This window comes from Anarhichas minor, unplaced genomic scaffold (genome assembly GCF_050575085.1).
Source record: "Anarhichas minor isolate MPS153535 unplaced genomic scaffold, ASM5057508v1 ptg000073l, whole genome shotgun sequence".
Lineage (NCBI taxonomy): Eukaryota > Metazoa > Chordata > Actinopteri > Perciformes > Anarhichadidae > Anarhichas > Anarhichas minor.
The window spans coordinates 1790469-1812840 of NW_027466519.1; the positions used below are offsets into that span (position 1 = coordinate 1790469).

Consider the following 22372-nt stretch of genomic DNA (forward strand, 5'->3'; position numbering starts at 1 on the left):
AAAAAAGAGAGGCAGACAGGGTCCTGGTCGATAATGACCCAGAGTCAATGCTTTAACGTCTCTCATTGTAAAGAGAATCTCATCTCAATACCTCAGGCTGTTGTTCGTAAAATCAATATGTTGCCTGCAGACTGTCCCTCAATACGGAGAACCAAGATCTGCCGAATTCCCGCTAGTCCCAGAGGTGCTGTTCTGGAGCTAATATCTGACCTTTGACCTCCCTTGACAGGGGAGTAAGAAAGGAGAATTTCCCCTGTGGTACCAACTAAAGCATGGTATTATTGTTGCATTACAAAGACAAACTAACATGCTGATGGAATCTGGCAGAGACAGCTGCGGTCTGTTGCAGCCTATTTGTCCTCTAAATATTACACGCTCTCAAGCTGTAATCCAGTTTCTTATTTGAGGTTCAAACATAATCATTTTCATCAACAAGGTCAAACAAAAATAAATCCAGCCCGTCTACACGCAAGCTGGCTACTAGAGACTCACCGCAAGTGTGTGTGTGTGTGTGTGTGTGTGTGTGTGTCAACAGGGCCAAGGCATGGGGTGATGAGGACTACCCTCTGCTGACCTCAATGCAGATGACCAGTGATGGCCACAACATCACCTCTACAGTAAGTCATGAATTCAATTCTGTTACACAAAGAAAAAAAAAATATATATACTATAATTAACCAGTTTACAAATTACATAAAAATAAACCTGTTTAATTTCATTATTATTGCTTTGTATTTAATCTCAGTCTAAACATAAAATTAATTTTGCAACATCCCTGGCATTTTGTTCTCCCCCTCTCTCTATCTTGTTTCCTCTCTTTCTATCTACAGTTCTATCAATACTATCGATATAATCTACCCTAAATAATCTGATATATGAGGAGTTTTTTATTTTTATTTTTTTTATTTTCGCAGTTTGTTGGATGACATAATAAACAGAGGACAAGAACAACAGCAAGAGCAGCAGGAATTCCTGAGCTTGCTGGAGACGATTGTTCTGACCATCTTTCTCTCCATTATTATCATCATGACAGTGTTTGGCAACCTGCTGGTCATGGTGGCACTCTGCAAGGATAGATATCTAAGGTGAGCCTGTTGTCAATCTTTAAATACTGGAAGCAGTAACAGTGCAAACTGGCTTTAAAGCACTGGTGAAATGAGAAGGGTCTACTTGCAGCCAGCAGAATCCATGCAAAACACACACTTCAAGGTTTTCCCTTTTACCTCAACAAGAAATAAAGGCAGCTACATGTTCACTGCCACGAAATTCACCGAAAATGTTGTGTATACTTTGGAAAACGTTTGATGTGAAAGTCAAATGTGACTTTAATGAGACAAGCAACACAAACACAGAGACAAAGCCAGGGCATTTGTTTCGTGCTATTTGTACTGAAAACACACATGTATCGTGTAATGCATTCTGGGGAAACGGTTTTGTAAATTGACACGTGCTTTGGACTGAACCCGTCAAATGTCAAAGCGCTCGCATTACAGAGATCCTTTCCTGAAAAAAGTTTCTGACTGGACCGGTAGATTGGTAGCATAAAATCGAAGCCAAACAAACCTTTAATAATGTTTTTGATCTATACATGAAAAGTCTTGAAAAGGCATTTCATTTAAAAATAAATCCTCAATCCTACAAACCCACATCGGGCAGGCTTCATTTAAAAGATGGAAAACAGTCGCTTCATATTTCTGAAAAGTCACACCGACAGCTGGCAAACTGAAAAGGAAGCACCTTTAAAGGTTAGAGCGTATTACAGTCATGTGAGACATGAAGGCACAGTACAACATATACAGAACACCATGAACTTCTACTGATTCTTTGATGCTGTCTTTTTTCCCTGCTTTCTTCTCAGAAAGAAGAAGACTAACTACTTCATTGTGTCGCTGGCGTTCGCCGACTTGCTGGTTGCGTTGCTGGTGATGCCCTTCGCTGCGATCGAGCTGACCACCGGAGAGTGGCGGTACGGAGAGATCTTCTGTCTGGTCCGAACGTCCCTGGACGTCCTGTTGACCACAGCGTCAATACTGCACCTCTGCTGCATAGCGCTGGACAGGTTTGTGTGTTTGCGCGAGAGACGAACGAGGGGGATTTGAACCTCATTCGTAGGCTTTCTAGTGTACATCATGTGTGTGTGTGTGTGTGTCTTACTCCAGGTATTACGCTATCTGCTGCCAGCCGTTGGTCTACAGACACAAGATGACCCCGGTCAGAGTGGCGGTGATGCTCAGTGGCTGCTGGCTCATCCCCATTTTCATCTCCTTTCTACCCATCATGCAAAGCTGGAACGCCATCGGCATCGAGGACATTGTGAGTCCTCAGCCGCTGAGATTGAAAATCAAAAAGGGGGCTCAAAAGCAACTGCTGGTTACATTATTATTTTTTATTACAATTTTAATACAGCCCCGCATGAACAAAATATACTGTTTATTTTAACAAAGTATCACACTTAACAGTTCACATACCTCCCTCTAATGCCTAAAGAGAGAGATGTTCTTTCTGTGAGGGCAAATGCAGCATACCTTTCTAACCTAATATTCTCTGTTTCTAATAACGTTTCCAATCCCTGGTACAATGACACGCTAATGCAGTGATCACAAAACAATTCCAGTCCCTGTGGAGGCTCTCTTGCTGCGAGCAAAGACAGCACTTCAACAAGCATTTCCTGCTGCTTTGGATATGTTTTGGCGTGAGGTTATTTCAGAGCTGCCTTGAAATGAGCTGCAGGACTCCCAGAGGCAGACGAGGATAGATGAATTTATTCAGCCAGAGTTAATGAAATACTCTGCTCTTTTCTCTGTCTTTCAGTCTGGCAGCATCCAAAGAACAATCTTTTGTTTTTTAAGAGCTGGCTGGATGGCTTGAAGTCATATGTCAAGGACAAAATTGCATAGGACTTGTTTTGACTTATGTCTGCACATTTAGGCCAGGTTTTAGTATTTAGTTTGTTTTTATCTGTTGTGTGTACATTTTTCATCTTTGGCCGCTTGTCTTTCTCTCAAAAAATTCAGGAAATTTCCATCGCACTCTTGTTCTGCCCAAAAAAGGAGTTGTTTGAAATTGTAACTTCTTCTCACTCTAGCTGTCACAAAGCCACAGGAACTGATTTAACAATTGTGACACAAGTTAAACGATACGGTAAAGGATGTCATCTTGGTGTGAACTCTCTCTGCTCCATTTCCACCAAGGACAGAATGAGACTCCGCACTCCTGGTGACATGGTGATATGAAACTAAGGAGTCTTGTCTCTATCTTAGCTTTGAAACCAGAATTACTCAATATGTGTATTCTATGAAAGATACCTTTTAAAAGTTCCTAGGTTAGGATTGTAAGGCTTAGCTTACTAGTTAGCCTCCTCAAAGTCCAAAAACACTTCTACCTTTAACACCTTATCAATTATCTTGTTTGTTTCATACATACACAAACGAAAAAAATAAAGTTTTGTTCATTTTATAAATGATTTGTTATTTTTGTGTCCGTGTTTCGTCTCCTCTCCAGATTGAGGAGAGGCGCGCCTTGGCAGGAGGCTCCAACGACACCAGCTGTGTGTTTCTGGTCAACCGGCCGTATGCCCTGATCTGCTCCACAGTGGCCTTCTACGTCCCGTTGGCTCTCATGGTCCTGGCCTACCAGCGGATCTACGTCACCGCCATGACCCATGTGCGGCAGATCGAGACACTGCAGCGGGCCGGCTCTGCTCCCGTCACTGGGACGACTCCAGTTGTCACCGTGAGGTCCTCCACTTCCTCAGATCCGTCGGAGCACTACCGCCTTAGGACAACAACGGGCTCCTCCTCCTCAGACCACGGTCCCATAGCGAACAGCCGCATGCGCATTGAGACTAAGGCGGCAAAGACGCTGGCGGTTATAATGGGTTGTTTCTGTCTATGCTGGGCGCCATTCTTCATCACCAACGTGGTGGACCCATTCATCGATTACTCAGTGCCCTGGCAGCTGTGGACAGCCTGGCTGTGGCTCGGGTACATTAATTCAGGGTTGAACCCTTTCCTGTACGCCTTTCTGAACCGAGCGTTTCGGAGGGCGTTTCTGGTGATTCTCTGCTGTGGAGATGAGCGGTATGCACGGCAGGGGAGCTGCTCCTATGGACACACCCAAAGAGCGTACTCGGCTGCGTCGGGCAACGGGACGTCTATGGCACTGAGGTAAACGGTAAAGGCACGCCTACACCTGTCTTCGTGAATATTTGTGTTGTCTTGCTGTGCTCCGTGTTAAAAGTCCATCAAAGAAGAAATCAAGACCTCAGGCGGGAACCAGGTTCATTTGTCTTCTCTTGCAAAGAGAGACGAATGTGCATTTACAGATGACATGATCAAATCTGCGAAGTCATGAAGTCTGCGAACTTCGCCCCTGCTTCTACAAAAAGTGCTGTTCACTAATTTATTCAAAGTCTATTCATATTGAACGCGTCGCGTGTCCAAATTGCACCAAATTCGAGGGAGCACTCCACGGGGTCCACAGAAAAACTGTCACCAACGGTGAAGTAGATCGGATGAGCGGTTCTCGAGATATTCGAAGAACACCCAGAAAGACAGACAGATAGACAGACAGAGATTTCTTGCTCTACAGTTCGATTTGTTCAGTTGCAGACATTTCAAAAGTCAGGCCAGTCGGCCCAGGGCTGCTGTTGAACTGCAAACGTCCTACGGATGTAACATGGACATCACATTCATCAGTACAAGGTGACACACTGTATAAATTACTGATTGGTGGCATAGATTAGGTTAGATTCAATGTCTGCCATTTTGAAGACATTTCGATTTTAAAAACATGATTTGATTTAGTTTCAGTCTACATCCTATGGATCATAGGTTGGTTCAATCATTGGCGGTGCATTAAAACCAGCAGTGAGACACCATGTCATGGCTTGGATGCAAGGCATGGTCTTATTTGAATGAAGTCATCATTTCTCATTTAGGCCATGTGTCATACTTTAATGTGTAAATAATAGATCTGAACAGGCTGTGCCTTTTCTAGAAATACATGTTCATGGCCAAAGCAGCTGTGTTGCTCTGCAGAGGGAACATTTTACCAGAAAAAAAAGAAAAGGAAAACTGTCCAGGAATCAGACTTGTGTTAAATTAATTTAATAGTTGAGTCATTCAATTTTGGAGCATAGTGTGTACTCATATTATAGAAATAAGATCTGCTCACAAGCTGTGTCATATATGCTTTTCTTTCTATCGTGTCCCATCAGGAAATGTATACAGCACACATGCTGTATTTTGTATACATAGATGTATATAGTCCTTTACTTATTTTAACTTATAGGCATGTACAGCAATAAGGAACTGGAACAGTAGAAGCTGGGGAGGTGGATGGAGTAATACGCCAGCACAGACAGTAACAGCAGCATGTAGCTTGTGAAGTTATAAACCAGCAGCAGTAGCAATTTTACAATCAGACGACATGCTGGGGTCATGCTAAAATCCTTTTGTACCAAAAATGCACTCCGACATGGAAAAGTGCAATGGAACGGTCATGCAAGTCGGAAACTCGGGCAAGATCCATCCAGCCTCTGTAAATGGAAGTGGTTAATTCCAAGTCAGCAACTTCCGATCTAAATCCGTCCCAGTGCATCTGCTCGGGAAAACATGGACGCCTGCAGTGAAGTGATGTCTATATGGCAAGTATCTCAGCTCCACAAGCATCACTCTGCTGCAGGCAAACTTTGCAGCCATGTTTTCCCGAACAGATGGCGTAAGATGCATTTAGATCAGAAGTCGGAAAGACTGACTTGGAATTATCGACTTCTAATTTGCGATGGATTGCAGCATCAGTCTGCAGAACCCTGAACAGAACACTATCGCTTGTTTATTCAAAGTCTTTTTTAACGTGTCACGTGTGAAAATTGCACCAAATTGGACAAAGCACTGACTTTAAACTGTATTGCCTTTTGTATTTATTGCTTTAATAAAGTCCTCAGTGTGTAAAACTGACACCTAAATAATATGCTTGCCTTCCTGAAAGTAAACCCCATGTTGCTTTAAATAAAGTGAGCCATCTGAAGTCGTTTGTCACGTCGCTGTAGAGTTTTCTTGCGCTTAGAATCATCTGAGGCGTTGAACTTCAGGGAGGACAGATTCAATTTTTCCTAAATTTGTTTTATTTCGCCGATGGCAATCCTTAATTGAATGATAATGAATGATAACACAACGATAGTCCAACATTCTTTGACTTTTACAGCGTTTTTTTCTGTTGACGTTAATGGTGGTGATTTAGTTGACGTCTGTGTTTGTGCTCCCCTTCTCGTGGGGATGACGGAGGAGGCGACCTGCTTGTGTCTGCACTGTTTAACTTCAACACAAGTACTTTGCTGCTGGAGAGAAGCAGAGGCACACGCACTTACACACACAAACACGCAGTCTCACACACACGCACACACACACACAGCTGACAAATTGATGTCATATGAGAGAGACATTCTGAAAATCTAAAAAACGTGCATGCAAAAACACACACACGCAATGCTTCGTGCACGCAAGTGCATGTGTGTGTCTGTAGTTTCTTTTTTTTTGTTAGAGAGGAAGCTTCCTGACCTTATGCCTCTGCTCCAGTCGCAGTGGTTTTTGTTGTAATGTGTGTTTCCGGGGTGTCTGTGTGCGTTTTTGAGGCTTTCTGCCGGTGTGGGTCGGAAACAAGAAAGGCAAACAGTTTTAACTCCAATCTCATGTCCTCTCTTAAAATCTGTCTCGGACAGAAAACAGACTCAGACAATCAGATTACATTCAACAGGATACTGGAAAGTGAAATTACTGGAGGGGGATCCCGACGAGTCATTTTGTCTGTGAGCTCGAGGGCTTTTGCGTGGATGGTGTGTGTGTGTGTGTGTCCGTGTGGGTGTTTCTCCGTAGTGCAGTTCATTACAAAATCTGTCTTCTGCCTTTTATTAAGTCCTGTGTGAATGCGCTTTTGCGCACACTTGACATCAATCTGTCAGTTTGTCGGACTTTGGACCCATAAAAGGCAGATTTGTTCAGTAAAGACCACCATTCATCTTCAAAGACCGCCAGCAGCCTTCCTGCATCTTATAAAACAGTTGTTTGTCCACTTCATTCCATGGTCAGCAATAGTCTTCTAGTTTCTACTGAAGTCTGGTCACAGATAAATAACATTTGTTTCTTGGTCATTTGGGTCACTTTTAGCCATGCAGTCACCAAGTTTCACGTCTCTGCAAGTTGATTTAAATGAAAGTGAACAGTTACTGCCTACAGGGAAGAAACCCCAACACACAACTTGACAATAATTTGGGAAACAGTAACCAGTATAGTCCTATAAGATATACTGTATATGAATACAAAGCTCTCTAGTTCCTATAGTTTTAGATGAAGTTTTTTTAGTATAAAATGGTGTGAATTTTGGCTTCGGATCACTCTGCATTCCTGCTCTTCGTGGAAGAAGCAGCGTTGTTGTTTTCCGCTATGAAAATCTTGAGGCCGTTTTCCTGAGTGGTCCTGACAACAAACGCACGCTGTCGGACACTCACCATCAACACTATGCTCCAGCAGTGGATAGTAGACACTTGCTTGTGTTTAGAGTCATAACAAAAGACTTTGTGGTGTGCCCAGTAGAGAAAGTAGAAAAGATAGTGAGACCATCTGAAACAGGTCAACGCTGTTGAGTAAATATTGTTGCATTATCCCCAGAGGCCTTGTGTTGCTCCAGAGGATAGTATACAACTTCCTTTTACTGTATTTTAGTCTTTGTTCAATTCATGAGAAAATGACCCTACTTCTCACTTGATTTATTACCTCTGTAAACATTGTAAACATGAGTTTATGGTCTCAATCGCTACTTTCAAGCCTTCTTCGACACAGCATGATGCTCATTTAGTACATTATGGTCCCATTTAGAGTAAAATAGACTATAAAGCAGGGTATATGCTTTAGGGCCTGGCTACTGTGTGATTGACAGGTCGTTACCACAACGTTGTCCGATTTGGGATTTGTGTTTTTCCTGTTCATGAAAGTTAATTGTAATATATTTGGTCTGTATGTAAAACCGTATAGTCCACAAACCAAAGGGTGATGTCACAGCAATAAATTGGAACTGAACTTAATTATCTGCCATGCACGTTCTTGTTATCCGGGTCAACACAGTTTTGAAATATCAAATGTTTTGGGAAGATTTTCTACTTTCATAAACACGGGGCTCTCCTCATTACTACACGCTGACATTTTAGGAATCCTGTGAGTCCTCCTCAGAGGTAGCTTATTGTTGTTGAACATGTTGAAGATCTTGTGGTCATCATGTTTTTGGATGTGGCCACCTAATCTTTTGAAACAAGTTTTAAATCTCACTTCTCTTCTGTAGATTCTCCGTGACTCTCTCGGCACCGTCATCTTATCCTCCTTCAGAGCAGCTGACATCGGTACCTAAAACAGTGTGGGCTGAATGTGTGAGCTTCAACTCAAAAATACAAGCATGGGAGTGATTCAAACAAGAGTGAAAGCTGTAAAATGAGAGGTTGATACAGTCTCTTAATGTGCACAAATCAGACCCCAGAGAACACGTTTGCTGCCTTGCTATAGAGTGCATGGACACATGCACATTTTAGTGCTATATAACAAAGTAGGGAAGCCAGGAAGGGCTATTATAAAAAAAACCATTTTCCCCTTGAGTGTCAAGTGTCTGGTGAGAAAAATAACAAGCTACAACTCAAAATGTCCAACTCTTCCTGTTACAGTTAATCAACTTCAGTGTGATCCGTCCTGAGCTCACCTTCGGCTCTGCATGGGGATCTCAATGCCTGTTGAATTCCACAAATGCAGTGTTATTGGTCCTGTACAATCAGTGTGATTGCTATGTGGTTCAACTATCCGCCAGTTAATGCCAAAGCAAAGCGCAGCTGTTTAGCCATTTCAAAAACAGCAGACCTTGTAATCTCACTGGAGCGAAGGTTCATGTGGGAGATGGCGAGTAAGATCACTCTTTTGGATCAAGGCCCTGCCGCCATGCTCAATCAATGCTGTTTACCCGTCCTGAACCTCCTTGTTTTGATTATTATAATAAGCTAAAGCATTCAGCTCCATAGATGGAAGTTAAGTGCAGCAGGCAAGAAGACAAATGAGCAATGGCTGCACAAATGCAATGTAAAATAGCTGGTGAAACACTGAAATGATGAAACCAGAAATGTATTACACACAATGTAACTGATTGTTGGGTTATATTAAAGGGGCACTCCACTGATATTTACACACACACAGGATCAATTTACTAGTCAGGAGGAGCACAGGGGGTCTGAGAAAAAGATCAGCTAGTTGCACTATGGGAAATGTAGGATCCAGGTTTTGGGTGGAGCTTGACCGATACTAGGACTAGAGGTTCGGATATTTAAGCATTCTTTTTTTTTAATTATTCAAGTTATCCCAAGTCTTACGGCTCCAGCTTCAGTAGGATATTGGAGAAAAGAGAATCTGAACTAAAGACCAAGCTGCTTCTTCTCATCTTTGGAAAATGGTGTCCCAAAATAGATCCGTCTATTCCAAACCTTGGTTATTAACCAGTAACATATACATAATATTTACACATCTCAACACATCTCACAAGTGTTACCTGTATTATACCATCAAAAGTATTAAAATAGACCTTGTAGTTAGAGCTTTGGACTCTCTTGAGTATGGGTATGCAATTTTCGAGCAGAGGCCTAAAAATAGGGCTTGAGTTAAAGAGGTTAAGGGCGTATGGTTTCATCCTTCAGGGCTGTGTTCATTTGTTAATAAATGGATAATCAACTGTTGCTCTCACACGGTTTATCCTTCACATCAGCAGGAGAGCGCAATCGTGCTTTTTCCCAGAATTCCGGAGCCATCCAATGTCAAAATCATAAAAAAAACGAAGCCCCCTTTTGTAGAACTCCTCTTTATTGTACAGGCTGCAGCCCATGTTTTGAGCATGTTGTGTCGACCACAGACACTTAGTTTAGACAGACGAGCCGGGGAAGTGTAAACACTGCAGTCTAGGATTTATTATGAGGCTTATATGATTTATTACTGTTTGATTGAAACCCCAAATCCCTCAGCTGCTTCTCTCTCTTTTTTCTTACCCAGAAGATTTTGATCTTCAGTTTCTTTTTCGTCCCCGCCTCTCGTCTCGAGCGCTAAAAAAAGGAATTACTGTTTATCGTCATATTTTATACTACAACAAAAGAAAGTGAGAGAGTAAAACGGGAAAAACTCACATTTAAATGATAAAAAATAAGCAACATAATAAAAGTTGTTGGTGTCCTGATTGCATCAGCTGCTGACGTTTCTCTTCCTCCTCAGTTTTAGACTCGGTTCGGATGTTCTGAACTCATCTGTGATTCTAATTGAATCTCTCCCTCGGTCTCATGGCATTGCTCTCCTCTGTAACAGAAACATGGTTTCCTCGGTTACAAATTGGACAGTAGAATGAACCCACCTGGGCACATCTGCGAGGGACAAAAGACTTGTTCTTTCTTTAAAAATGATAGTGTTAGTTCACTGATTTGAAACACAGACTCAGCTCCACATTGAGTTAGCCTTTATACGTATGGCAAATGTAAATACAGAATGTCAGTAGAATAGAAACACAAACACACTGTGTTGCATAGAACAGTAAAGGATTAAGCACATTTACAACAGGTCTTTTGTCATGGAAGACTTGTTGAGTAGGAAAAGCACAGGTGTAAATGAGGGAATGAATGATGGCTGAATTCCATTTAGCTGATTGAGTTTCAGGATCCTGCTCTAAAGAAAATGTCATTGTTGATGTCAGTAGCAACACCTGCTAACCTTACCTGCTAACTAAGTCAATGTCCGTGGTAAAAAAAATCACTTTTAGCTCTGGTTTTGGTCTCTACTAACTAACTTATTCGCTTATTGTGTCTGTCTTCCATTTGGTTCTGGACAGGCAATGTAAAGTGGATTAATCCAAGCTTTTTTGCTAAAATATAACCAAAAAAAAAAACACTATGAGAGATGTGAGAGTGAACCAAAACAAGAGAACTGCTGGCCCAAAAAAACAAAACAAATAGCTGAAAGAAGCTAAAAATAGTACAAATGAAAAATAGCTTTTTGGCTAACTGTCACATTTACAGAAATGTTTTTGTTAATGTGCACTGTTCCTTATCAAATAAACCAATAATAAAGAAATGCTCCATAGAGCTGAGAGGAACTTTAAATTGATATCACAACATTGTCAATAGAAACTACAGGACTTCACCTCAGCTGACTGTCTGCCTGACACAGAGATTCTGCTAAAAACAACACAGAGCGGGAAAGTAAATCCTAACTCCGTTTCAGCACATTGAGACATTGTGAGTGAATTTTGCATCAGATCTCTTGCCAGGCTTCTGATGGGGCTTACACTATCCCATCGTTCTGTGAGCACACTCAGTCCCTCAGTGTTATCCCTGCAAACGCCGATGTTCCATTCATTTTTTCCGTCCGATGTCATCAACAACGTGAGGGGAAAAAAAACTACCATATGATGAGTGCGGGTGTGATCACACCTGCGAACAGTCCAAGTGATTCTGGAAATGTCAGCTTTGTTGCGTTTTGTTGTGCTTGGTTTCTTTGGGTGCCGACGGCCTCGTGTTGAACAGACTAGAACTTGTTAGCGATAATCACATGACTCACAAGCAGTTGATTTACGTCCTGCCAGGTTCGACAAACGAATGTGTCGCAACAAATCCGATAATTCATTTTTAATTCTGCTCAACTTTCCACGCACGAGCACCTGCTGCTAATCACATGTCGCATCCATCTTCTGCTACCCATAATCCCTTGTGCTTTGAGGTTATTTCCTGTAGTTGGAGTGAATCCCATGTTCCTTCCTGTTATTTTGTCGCTTATATCTTTTCAGACAGCCATGTGTCTGTATGTGGATGTATAGAGGGAAACAGTTGGGCCTTCCGTGTGATATTATAAAGTATATGGTTAACTTTACAGCACAACAGTTGAGTTTCAGTGGTGTTGTGAAGTCTCTGTCAAACCTTTACCTGCTGACCTTATTTTAGCTTCGGGTGAATCACATACTTTACATTTCTCCGTCTGCTCAAAAGAGAGCAAAACAACGGACTTGTGTCTGACACAGACGGCACAACGGCTCAGTTTAAATCTGTCATAAACACTGGCAGTCGGCATGTGTATTGTGCCGCAGAGCTGATATTAAATTCGGGGATGAGGTGCAGGCTTTCTTCGGATTTGCTATGTTCATTTGTTTTCACCGTTCTCATCATGTGTTTTTACTTTAAACTCTGTCTGCAGAGCAAAATTCCCCCAAAGGAGCAATGGAGATGTAGTTCAGTTCAGTTCAGGTTAGTTCAGAAGGTTTTTTTAGGAATGCAGCCGTTTGAACTTGACGCTCGACATCTTGAAGCGCTCACAAATAGTCTTCTAATCAATTTTTGATGACCCGCCATATCAAAGGTAACTTTCTGTATTGATTTTGATAACAGCTGCAGCTTAATGCTGTGTGTTTTTTTTTTTTATACAACCATGAGGCTGACCGGGGCCTAAACATGAAGCAATAAAAGGTCTCGCTGTAGTCAGACTGCAGCTGAAACCAAACTGGGTCACCTCATGAATCTTATTAGCATGTGTCATCAGCTACATCAGCTGTAGCCGCTGAAGAGAGAAGGAGCACTTCTTATTTACTTTCTTCCTCTCCTGCCTTTCTGCGATCTTCTGTGTGCTGTCAGCCCTCCGTTGAACCAGACGTTTGTTTCTTGTGAAAATTGTATTGCCTTGTGTGTCTTTTTTTGTCTACTATTTGTTCCCTTAGCAACAGCAAGCAGGTAGGAGAAAATGATGAACAGTTCTTTGAAACTCACGGGTTAGTCATCAAAATGGGTCACAGACCGATTTCACTCTATGCACTTGATAGATAAGAGAACTACATCCGACAGCCTTTAACTTAAAAAAGACATGTGACTTTGGGAACAAACATCTTTACGTGAAGGTCATCGTTCCATTGTTTTCAGATTATAATTAACTCAACATAAAGCATAATAAAAACCTAATTTGTTCAATTATGGCTGTCGAGAAAGTATTCACAAACTCAGGGGACTGTTTGCTAAATTTATATTTTGCAGATTTGGGGCCTTTTTAATATCTGTGTCTAAGGGGACATATGCTCATTTTCAGGTTCACACTTGTATTTGGGGTTCCTACAAGAACATGTTTACATGCTCGTTTCAAAAACACATTATTTTTCTCATTCTGTCTGTCTCAATATACCTGTATTCACTGTCTGAAACGCGCTGTTTTAGCACCTGTCTCTTTAAGACCCCCCTCAAAGCCCAGTCTGCACTTTTCCTTCGTGACAATGCAAACAATTAGTACATGACGTGGCTGCAGCATCCAGGCCTTTTTTCAGAAGTAGATGCTCCAAGAAAAAATACTACAACCAAAAGAAAATCACACAAAATCAGTTAATCAATAAAAAAAGACATTTCATTTAGAAAACAACAGGGGTGAAATGTAAAAGCTCATCTTGGGCATTAAAAAAATACGCAAATACATGTTTACCTTCTTCTTCTATTGTGTCTATCTACCTATTCTAGGCTTATTTGTAGGGAAATGAGGATTAGAGATAATATCAAAACTGCTGTCAACATCATTTTGGCACCTAAAATAGATGTTTTTGGATACACTGACCGGCAGAAATTTGGTTAAATTTAGATTCCATCAGAAGTTAATGGCCGGCAACACGTCTGTAGAGAGCATGGATGCATCCCAAGTTAGTGACAAGGCTGTGCGTGTGTGCGAGTGAGATTGCGTATGTGTGTTTGAGTGACGGAAAGATAGTTGCGTGTTTTTTGTCCGAGGTGCACAGTGCTGTTGGTCCGGTAGTTCTGCGGTCCTTAGAGCTCGGTCCAACATTCCTGGTGCAGCCAGATAAAACTCTGGCTGTACGTCGATCACTTTATTTTGGTGTAATTATGAGTTTTATTAAATAAAAACAACCTTCACCATTGTGTACAGATAGACATAGAGATTGTATTTCTGAAGAACATACATAAACTATGAGAAAAAAATCTCTATTTAAAATAAAAACTAAATTGATTCAATTGTTAGTGCGACGGTAAAGGCCTTCCACTGTCTTCACATTCATATTGATTGATTGTGAAGCAAATACAGGAAGTGATGAGTAACAGCAGTAGCTCAATGCGTCACATGTAGCTTACCACAGCAGCACAGCCACCTTTGCTCTGACTAACGCATAAAGAACCATGCAAAGCAAGTCGATTTCCTGGTAAAAAACTTTGGAAAATAGTTCAGGTGAGGGCATATATACAGCTTGTATTTGATGGTGTAAAAGAAAAGAAAAAAGTACCAAAGCACCGGGACAAGCTTTGAGAAACAATACAAAATTTGCATGAGTCACAAGATAAGGTTAGGTTTAATGACTTGGCAAAATTTCACCCAACTAAAAGGACATATTGTTTAAAAATGCAAATAAGATACAAATGATCATTTGTAAACAATGCAGACATAAAGTGTCTAAAATAGAAACAACGTCTCACTATCAGGTCCATATCAAGAAGTGAGGTGGTTTAACTTCGGTGGGATGGGGGGGGGGGGGGGGGGGTGGGGAGATCAGGTCCAAAACTCCCATCAGATAAAATAATTTGCATTTCTCTCTAACAAAACAAGCTCTGTTTGACGAACGGTATAGGGATTTTCTTTGTTTTCTTTAAAGCCAGTGCTTGCTACATGACTCGAGTCTGCACAGACACACAGAGACAGCACTTGAGCTGTGCGATATGGACAAAATTAATATCGCATCAGTGTATTGAAGAACCACGCTTAACAAATAGACTGATCTCACTCCGGTGAGCTGCATAACCCTACAAAGTATGATTTAAATGTTTATATATCCTCTTTGTCCTTTCATGAGATTATATTTAGGGGTTTTCTCCTGTTTTAGAATCTTTCAGCATAGTACGACATAGATTAGCTGTCGATACTGAGATTCAGATTTAGAGGAAAGGACGCTCTATTTACCCTGAGTGACCAAATCAGAGAGTCAACACAAAACACTTGCCAGTAAGACGCTAATAGAAATGAGGGTGTTGTTATTTCTTATGAGATCTGTTGGGAGATGGCGTCGGGTCACTGCATGGAAATATGTCTTCGTTCAGAATGGCTGCCACCGTATCCTCCACAGCAAAATAGCAGAAACATGAAACACAGGATTTTCTGTCCTAGAAACCCAGATCATGCTCATGAAGGGGCTGCAGGACACCAGTGTGGATTGAATGCTGAAGTATCACTGTCAGTGTAGCGATCCTGGAGCTCAGACTTCAACATGTGCATGTACATTTTTCACTGTGTGGTCAGTCATTTACATTTTCTGAGAAGCGAAGACACTCCAGCTGAGCGTCTCTGGTTTCTCAGAGCAGGATTTGATGTTAGAGGAGGAATGAATTTTACCCTTTTATGTTTGGATTTTTTTGTTTCGTGTGTGTTCGTGTACTGTGTGAATGCTCGGCCGATCCAGAGTTTGGGATTTGTTTTAATACACTGTCTTTTTATGAGCTGATGGTCTGTTGTGTCCCTCAATGTTTTCATTCCGTTTGGTCTCAGGATGAGTGATTCGAGGTTTTGGTACAAAAAAAAAGCTCTCATGCATTTACCACAGGGAGAAAAACTAACTTCAGGGAGGACGGAGGAAGTGACATTGTTTATAGAAGTGTGTAGAGAGAAGTAGAAGTAAAAAGTAAAAAAAATCGGGGTCTCTAAAAGCCTTTGATGTATAATTAATAAGGCCGAGTGTCCACAATCTAACACGTCCTCTCCATTATCACGGAAGGAGCTCATATATCAGAGCTGAGTGGTTCTGCTTCCTGTTCCGGCTTTGTTTTGAGGACAGCGTGTCAAAACTGTTCAGGTGCTTCAACATTTTAAAACCAGATCCAGCAAACCTGGATTTGGATTCCCAGCTGACCCGTCCAACATACAGTATCTGTTGTACTGGAGTCCTAACTGGCCCAGATTCCAGGGTGTCTTCGTGAATTCACGCTGCCAATTAGCCGATGAATTTCCCTCGAGTGCCGGAGCCGTCTAAGCAATGCTTCAGTCCGTACACGTCGTTCTATTAATGTGTGCGTGGACAAGTGTGTGTAAAGGCAGAAGGTTGTTGTTTTCAAGTATTTGGGCATTTATCAGTTTGTCAGTGATACCATGTGTTCAGCCTGTACAATATCCCTTCTTGCTTTTGTAAATGTTCTCCGTTTGTAATCAAAACACGTGAAACCTGCAGTATCTCACGGGTGGAAATGAGTAGTTTGCTTAAAACGAGCACAACTAGCTCCTCCAGTAATATCCTCAGCTTTCCTGTGGGAAAACGCACCTTATCTTCCTTCCCCATCAGCGCTCCGTCCTCGCTACTTCAACTCTCCAAAACGAGGGGATAAGAGTGAAATCTGATTATTTAATGTCCCCGAAAGATATTAGCGCTAAATTAAAGGAACACAAACCTCTCCTGTATCTCGTGTCGATCTGTCTTAAGGTCACGGGTACGGATCATATGACAGCACAGCCTTGTTGTTTTGTGACATTTCAGCTTTTCTTGAAGCATGTATGAAAACTAAACAAGGACAGGTACTGAGTGCAGCTTTGACACAATTACAAACAAAATGTGGTTCTCATTCAAAAACAAATATGTTGATCAGTCATGATTATGTGTTTAATAATGTTTTGATGTCAAGATTCCATGGGCATAATTAAAGGTTTTATAAGCTTCCTGTAATAATTAAAGTGCAGGATTTGCCTCTAAATAATAAAAAGCTTTTGTATAAAAAAAAAAAAAAAGCAAAATATTATTTGTTTGTTAAAAATCCACGGATCATAACAGAAGCAGTAAATTTACACTGGCAAATCATCAACATTCTGAAGAAAAATAGACTGAGGACAATACACAGGCTGGAGAGGAAAGGGCCAACATACACAAAACTAAAGCAATAAATACAGTTTCAAAAACCTCTTCTGAAATGCCTGCTGTCAGTTAAAATCCTCTTTTTCCCTGAAAAGAGCTAAAAATCCCCGTAAAAATCAGTTCAAGGATTCTGAATTTCCTCCTTTCTCACGATGTTTTCCCAAGCATGGAGCTTTTTGATCTGTGTTTTGATCTACTGTTTTAATTTGTCAGGCTGGAATTTTGCCACATACGTATTAAACCAACTGACGGATAACTGCAAATCTGGCAGCACGTAGGCGCCAGATGCAATTATGAACAGTAAGTTGAATACATGACCTGTACTGGGCTGTTTTTAACTTGGCTTTTTTTTCTGAGAGCTGCCTCTCAAGATCTCAAGTGTGTGGATTGAAGAAATTGTAATGTATTGTCTTAAAAGTCATTGGATAACATTGATAGTACAGGAGATTTGAGTCAAATTTTTCTCAACTTCATTGCATCACTACCTGCAATATGTTTTTTTAAATGATCCAGTCTCAGAAATTAACAAAATGACCATGTCTTGTTTTTAAAGAATAGTTGCGGTTAATGCTAAAGTTAAAACTTAGTGACAAATACAAAACATTGTGTTTAGTGTGGCTGCTTCACAATGAGAGCCAGCTCAATGCTTTTAATGTAAAGCGGCAATAATATGAAATAATGGGTTTGCATTAGCAGTAACTTAAAGGTCCAGTGTGTAGGATTTAGTGACATCTAGTGGTGACTTTGCAGATTGCGACCAACTGAAACTTTTCCCATGTGCCAGGCATGTAGGAGAACTACGATGCCTGATGAACGCAAATGGTCCCATCTAGAGCCAGTGTTTTCGGTGCAACATGACGGAGTCTTAGTTTATTATACACTATTAATATCATATTCCATCTCTACCAAGTATCCCCCTAAATCCAACACACCAGACCTATAATTCAGCTTTGACACTGCTGTGGGAGAGTTAACAATGAAGCTGATATCTATGATATCAAAGTAAAAACAGTAAGGGCTGGATTTCACACTGCATCATAGCCTGGGAATCTCGTGCGTGAGTGAAGGCAATTTAAATCCAGTGCGGGCGTGGCGGACTCCACCACTTAACCGTAACCAAAAACTGCGATATAAAGAGGTTATTACTAAATGTAAATACATTAGTTGCAGACTATAAACAGTGACAAAAACAAGGGTTTGAAACAGCTCTGCTTTCCTCGCCGCTGCTGCTTATCGTGTCAAGAGTAGAAACAGAAACATATTTGTCGATTCCCATGAGAGAAGTTAGTTTCTCCTTTCTCTCCTTCTGACCAGGAGGGAGACTTCGCTGTTCCCTACAAGTTTGTTTTATTTTTTATCATAAATGACAGCTGACACAACCTCACAAAACATTTCAGAGCCATCAAACTGAGGGAAATTATGGAAAATTACCAAAGTGCACAGGTATTGCAAGATAAATCCACCTTTTCCTTTTTCTCCAAATTGGACAGTAAAAAGCCAGACAGAAAGCAAAACAGATTGGAGGAGACACACGAGGGAAAGCTCTGCTGGGAGTTGACCACTAAACTGTGGACAGAATGATGTTATATGATTTGATTTAACACGTGGGAAAATTCCAATACTCTCTTTCCCCCCATTTTTTCTAACTCTGGCAACGATCTGTTATGAGGGGCTATTGACATTTTTTTCATGCTACAGATAAAACTTGCCAAATTGAAGTTGCACTTCTCGCTGCTATACTGAACGCCAGAGGTAAGATATGTGCACTGTATGGGACTCGTATATTAAATGTGTATATATATGTATATATTAAACCACGAGAAGTTAATCTGATACACGTAGTCAAAACATCTGCTTCGGGCCATACGGATGAGATTTAAGGATAACGTGTCTGTGTTATGAACAATACCATATAAGTAAATCCGCAAAGTGACCTGCGTCTCAACTCAATGTAATTTGTGATGATCAGAAGTATAAACAACAGCTTTGCTCTATGAGCCGCATATTAGTGTTTTGGTCAAACTGTACTTATGAATTTAAATGTGAGTCAATCTTAAGCTGAAGGATGAAATTGAATCCAAAATGCCCCCCAGATGTGAAGGAAAGCATCGACTCTATGATGCCAAATTCAAGCATGAATTTGTTTATGACTGAGTTAATGTGACTTTTATATTCATCCCTAATAAGATGCTGCATCCGGTGTTCACATAATGGCTTGCAGGGTCAGATCTCAGGGATAAGCAGGGTTTTTGTTATGCCTCATTAAATGAAAGAATAACATTACAGGAGGGTCAATTTGAGGATTTCTGCATGACTAATTGATTAAAATAATCTCAGTAAAATTCTAATCTTCCTCAAGGCAGTAGGGACAGCTGTTGCTGTCAGACGCTTGTTGTTGACTTGAATTCACTCGTTGCCTCCAGATAAACGTCTTTACAACTTAAGATCTTGGCTGATAATTGTCAGATTTAGATTTATTTTGCTCCAGTATTGATGTCTGTACAGTGCAAACAGGAACTGCTAGCAGCCAGAGCAGCACGAACATTTTCATGACGCAGATGTGCCAACATGCAAAAACATGGAGGTCTACTAAGGTTTGAGTTAGTTCAATACTCGACGACGACTCGAAGTTGATCGTCACTAACTTTCCATCCGTTTTCACCTGGCTAGTCGATCAGGGTGGTAAAAAGCTTAAATGATTTCGCACAGGTGTTGTTTTTACCTCATGATCAGATACTGAAGTGTGACACTTGACAGCAGACAGAAAACCGATGAGCTAAAGTTAAGGACCGTCTCAAAACTGCATGCTAATGAAACAAGAGAGCTTACAACAACTTCTGGTGCAATCCCATCCAGATATTTTTGGGAAGTAAGAGAGGGAAGTTGAGAGTAGCTCTGCATCACACCGCTAAAGGACACTTTGAAGGATACTTATTTCAGCAAATTCTGCATTATTTCTTTGGGTGCCATATACGTAACATCTGTGCACAGATGAAAAACAGCCTTTCGGATAACTCTGGGCCCATTTTCAATCATGTTTGTTGATGTGCTTTGTCCTTGTTAAATGACGCAGTGAATAGATGTTTAATATATTGCCATAGTTTCTGAAAACCAGGACATGGACATATCCAGGTCCATGTTACTTGATCAAACACGTAAAACAAAAGTGAAAATAGAGTTTAAACTTCAAACTGTCAATCAGTCTAGATATCAGAGAATGAGCTTTTTTTTATTGTGTAAAATAATTATACAGATATCTTTATTCCTTTGCAGAGTTACTTCAACAATGTGAGTTTTCAAAACTCCTAAAACTCCTAAAAAGTACATTCATATACAACTAATTAGAATGGGTTACTTTGTTTTTGAAGACAAGAACAAAATATTTTTTATTGAGTGCATCTGTAAAATGTTCGTATTTAGTGTCTTCCACTCGTTTTCCCTAAAAGATTCACTCCTGGCAACTCAGTAACCACTCGGTAAAGGTCAAGGAAAGATTTGTGGTCTTGGTTCAATATTTAAAGTCAGTTTATTCCAACTTGAATCTTGAATCATGTTGTACTTCTCACGACAGATCTTTTTTTTTCTGACCTAAAGTTTCCAAATCCAAACCACACCAGGGATGCAGGGCGCCAACCACGGTTTCTGATGACAGTCTTGTGCTTTTTACACCCAACTATCCACCCGAGGCAACACTTCCTCCATTGGAGCAAAATGCTGCAGTTACATTTCCTCCACAACATATTTGCCAATGCAATGTACGGGGCGGGGAGGTTTTTGACCTCAGACTCTAATTCTATGATTATTTGTAATCCGGATGACTGTTTCCCTGAATTTCGTCCTCGGTATTGTCTGATGCTGATCTTTCCCCTGGTGGCTGTTGGCAGTCTCATCCACGACTGTGTGACGGGGAGACAGACAGAGTGTGTTTAGACTGTAAACACAAGTGAATGGTCTGATAACAGCTATAGCTATTTACTGGGACTTAGCAGAAGGAATCCACCCGAACTTCCATTCAGGTGTGTGTTTGCTTGTTGGTGTGTGTGTGTGTGTGTGTGTGTGTGTGTGTGTGTGTGTGTGTGTGTGTGTGTGTGCGTGTGCGTGTGTGTGTTTTCTAGTTTTCCCATGATCATGAGGTACAGTCTTCACACAGAGGGACAGATTACTTAAGTCCTCCACAGTAAAGGACTTTTGCCACTTCGGGCTAGTTTAGGGTTTCCATAAGGCTGTAAAACCACCAGAACATCATGGACAAATATCAATTTTGATTTTAAGTGCTTTTTGCTAGTCAACAGACCAATGAACACACACAGAACCACAAAATATTTTCCTTTTTGCTATGTTTAAAACTTTTTTTATTTAAAATGTAATTTTGCCATTGTAAACTAAACTTTTCTTTCCTGTCTCCCTCCTCTTCCTCCCTCTTGGGGGAGGACTTTGCTGCCTACTTTGAGAAGAATGTCGACAGTAGTTCCCAGTCGCTCTTAACTCCGTTCACATGCCTCCTTCCTCTTCTATTCCCACTGACTCTACTGCAGAAACTCTGCTTATTTCTGCCAGCAGAGTTATGAGGCAACTCTGCCTTGACCTTAACTTTTCCTCTTAACCTTTTCTTACAATACCAATCAGACCTTTTTTTATTTGATTATTTGAAACAGACATTTTGACTGTCTTTTGTTGTATTAGTCTTTATTTTATTAGTTTCATTCTCATTGTGCCACTCCTTGTGATGATGGATTTCTTGGCATCAGAGACATTACAGCTCATTACAGCAGGAAAACCTAATACACGTAAATAATTTGTGTGTCGAGTAATCCATGTAATCGGGAGCCGGGAAGGGTGACGTAGTGTAAAGTTTACTGAAGAGCTCTCTGTCTCTCTTTTTCAGATTGTCATTCCTGCCAAATCGGAGCTACAGCGACAATGGGCGCACGATGCTGGCCAACGAGCAGGAGTCCCAGGACTCTCTTGGAGCGCATTGAGGACGTCTTGACAGAGCTCTGACAGCATCAGCTGATGTGGGGGACCTTTGAGTCCGCTCAGAGACGAAGAAGTCTTGGCCTGTGTAATCTCAACAGTCTACTGTGAACTGACCTGAGACTGAGACTGGGATTATCTCACCTGGATATTCACTGTATGATCCAGAATCCTCATTGGATGACTACTTGGATGATTACATGTATGTTGATGCTGTCCAGGGTCAGAGGGCACTATTGCAGGCCATCAGACGAGTACAGACAGTCAGATCTGACTCTTGGTGGCTCAACATGAGATACAACATAAAAAGTAACCATATTGGTGCACACCAAAGTACTAGTTGTACTTGCGTCCATGGACTGAAACATTGCCAATATTTTTCCAGGTTCTCATTCTAAAACCCGGAGAACTGTTCTTCTCGGTCGGACGTCAGGATCACAGGATGTGAAGATGAAGTCAGAGGTCCGGCACC

The 22372-nt window shown here is 41.1% G+C and overlaps 1 protein-coding gene across 1 annotated transcript; it reads left to right on the forward strand.

Moving 5' to 3' along the window:
- The first annotated feature begins 594 nt into the window (after positions 1 to 594).
- On the forward strand, positions 595 to 22137 carry LOC142935461 (5-hydroxytryptamine receptor 4). Its single transcript, XM_076079847.1, has 6 exons — positions 595 to 617; positions 915 to 1085; positions 1859 to 2059; positions 2160 to 2313; positions 3502 to 4166; positions 21812 to 22137. The coding sequence occupies exons 1-6, from the start codon at positions 595 to 597 to the stop codon at positions 21903 to 21905; spliced, it is 1308 nt and encodes a 435-aa protein (XP_075935962.1). The 3' UTR covers positions 21906 to 22137.
- The last annotated feature ends 235 nt before the right edge of the window (positions 22138 to 22372 follow it).

What these genes read in the sequence shown, in the direction of transcription:
- LOC142935461 (XM_076079847.1), top strand. Translation starts at nt 595, where the DNA reads ATGGCCACAACATCACCTCTACA. An exon ending in TGCTGCATAGCGCTGGACAG is followed by an intron (nt 2,060 to 2,159) that starts GTTTGTGTGTTT and finishes GTCTTACTCCAG; the next exon opens with GTATTACGCTATCTGCTGCC. An exon ending in GGGACGTCTATGGCACTGAG is followed by an intron (nt 4,167 to 21,811) that starts GTAAACGGTAAA and finishes TCTCTTTTTCAG; the next exon opens with ATTGTCATTCCTGCCAAATC.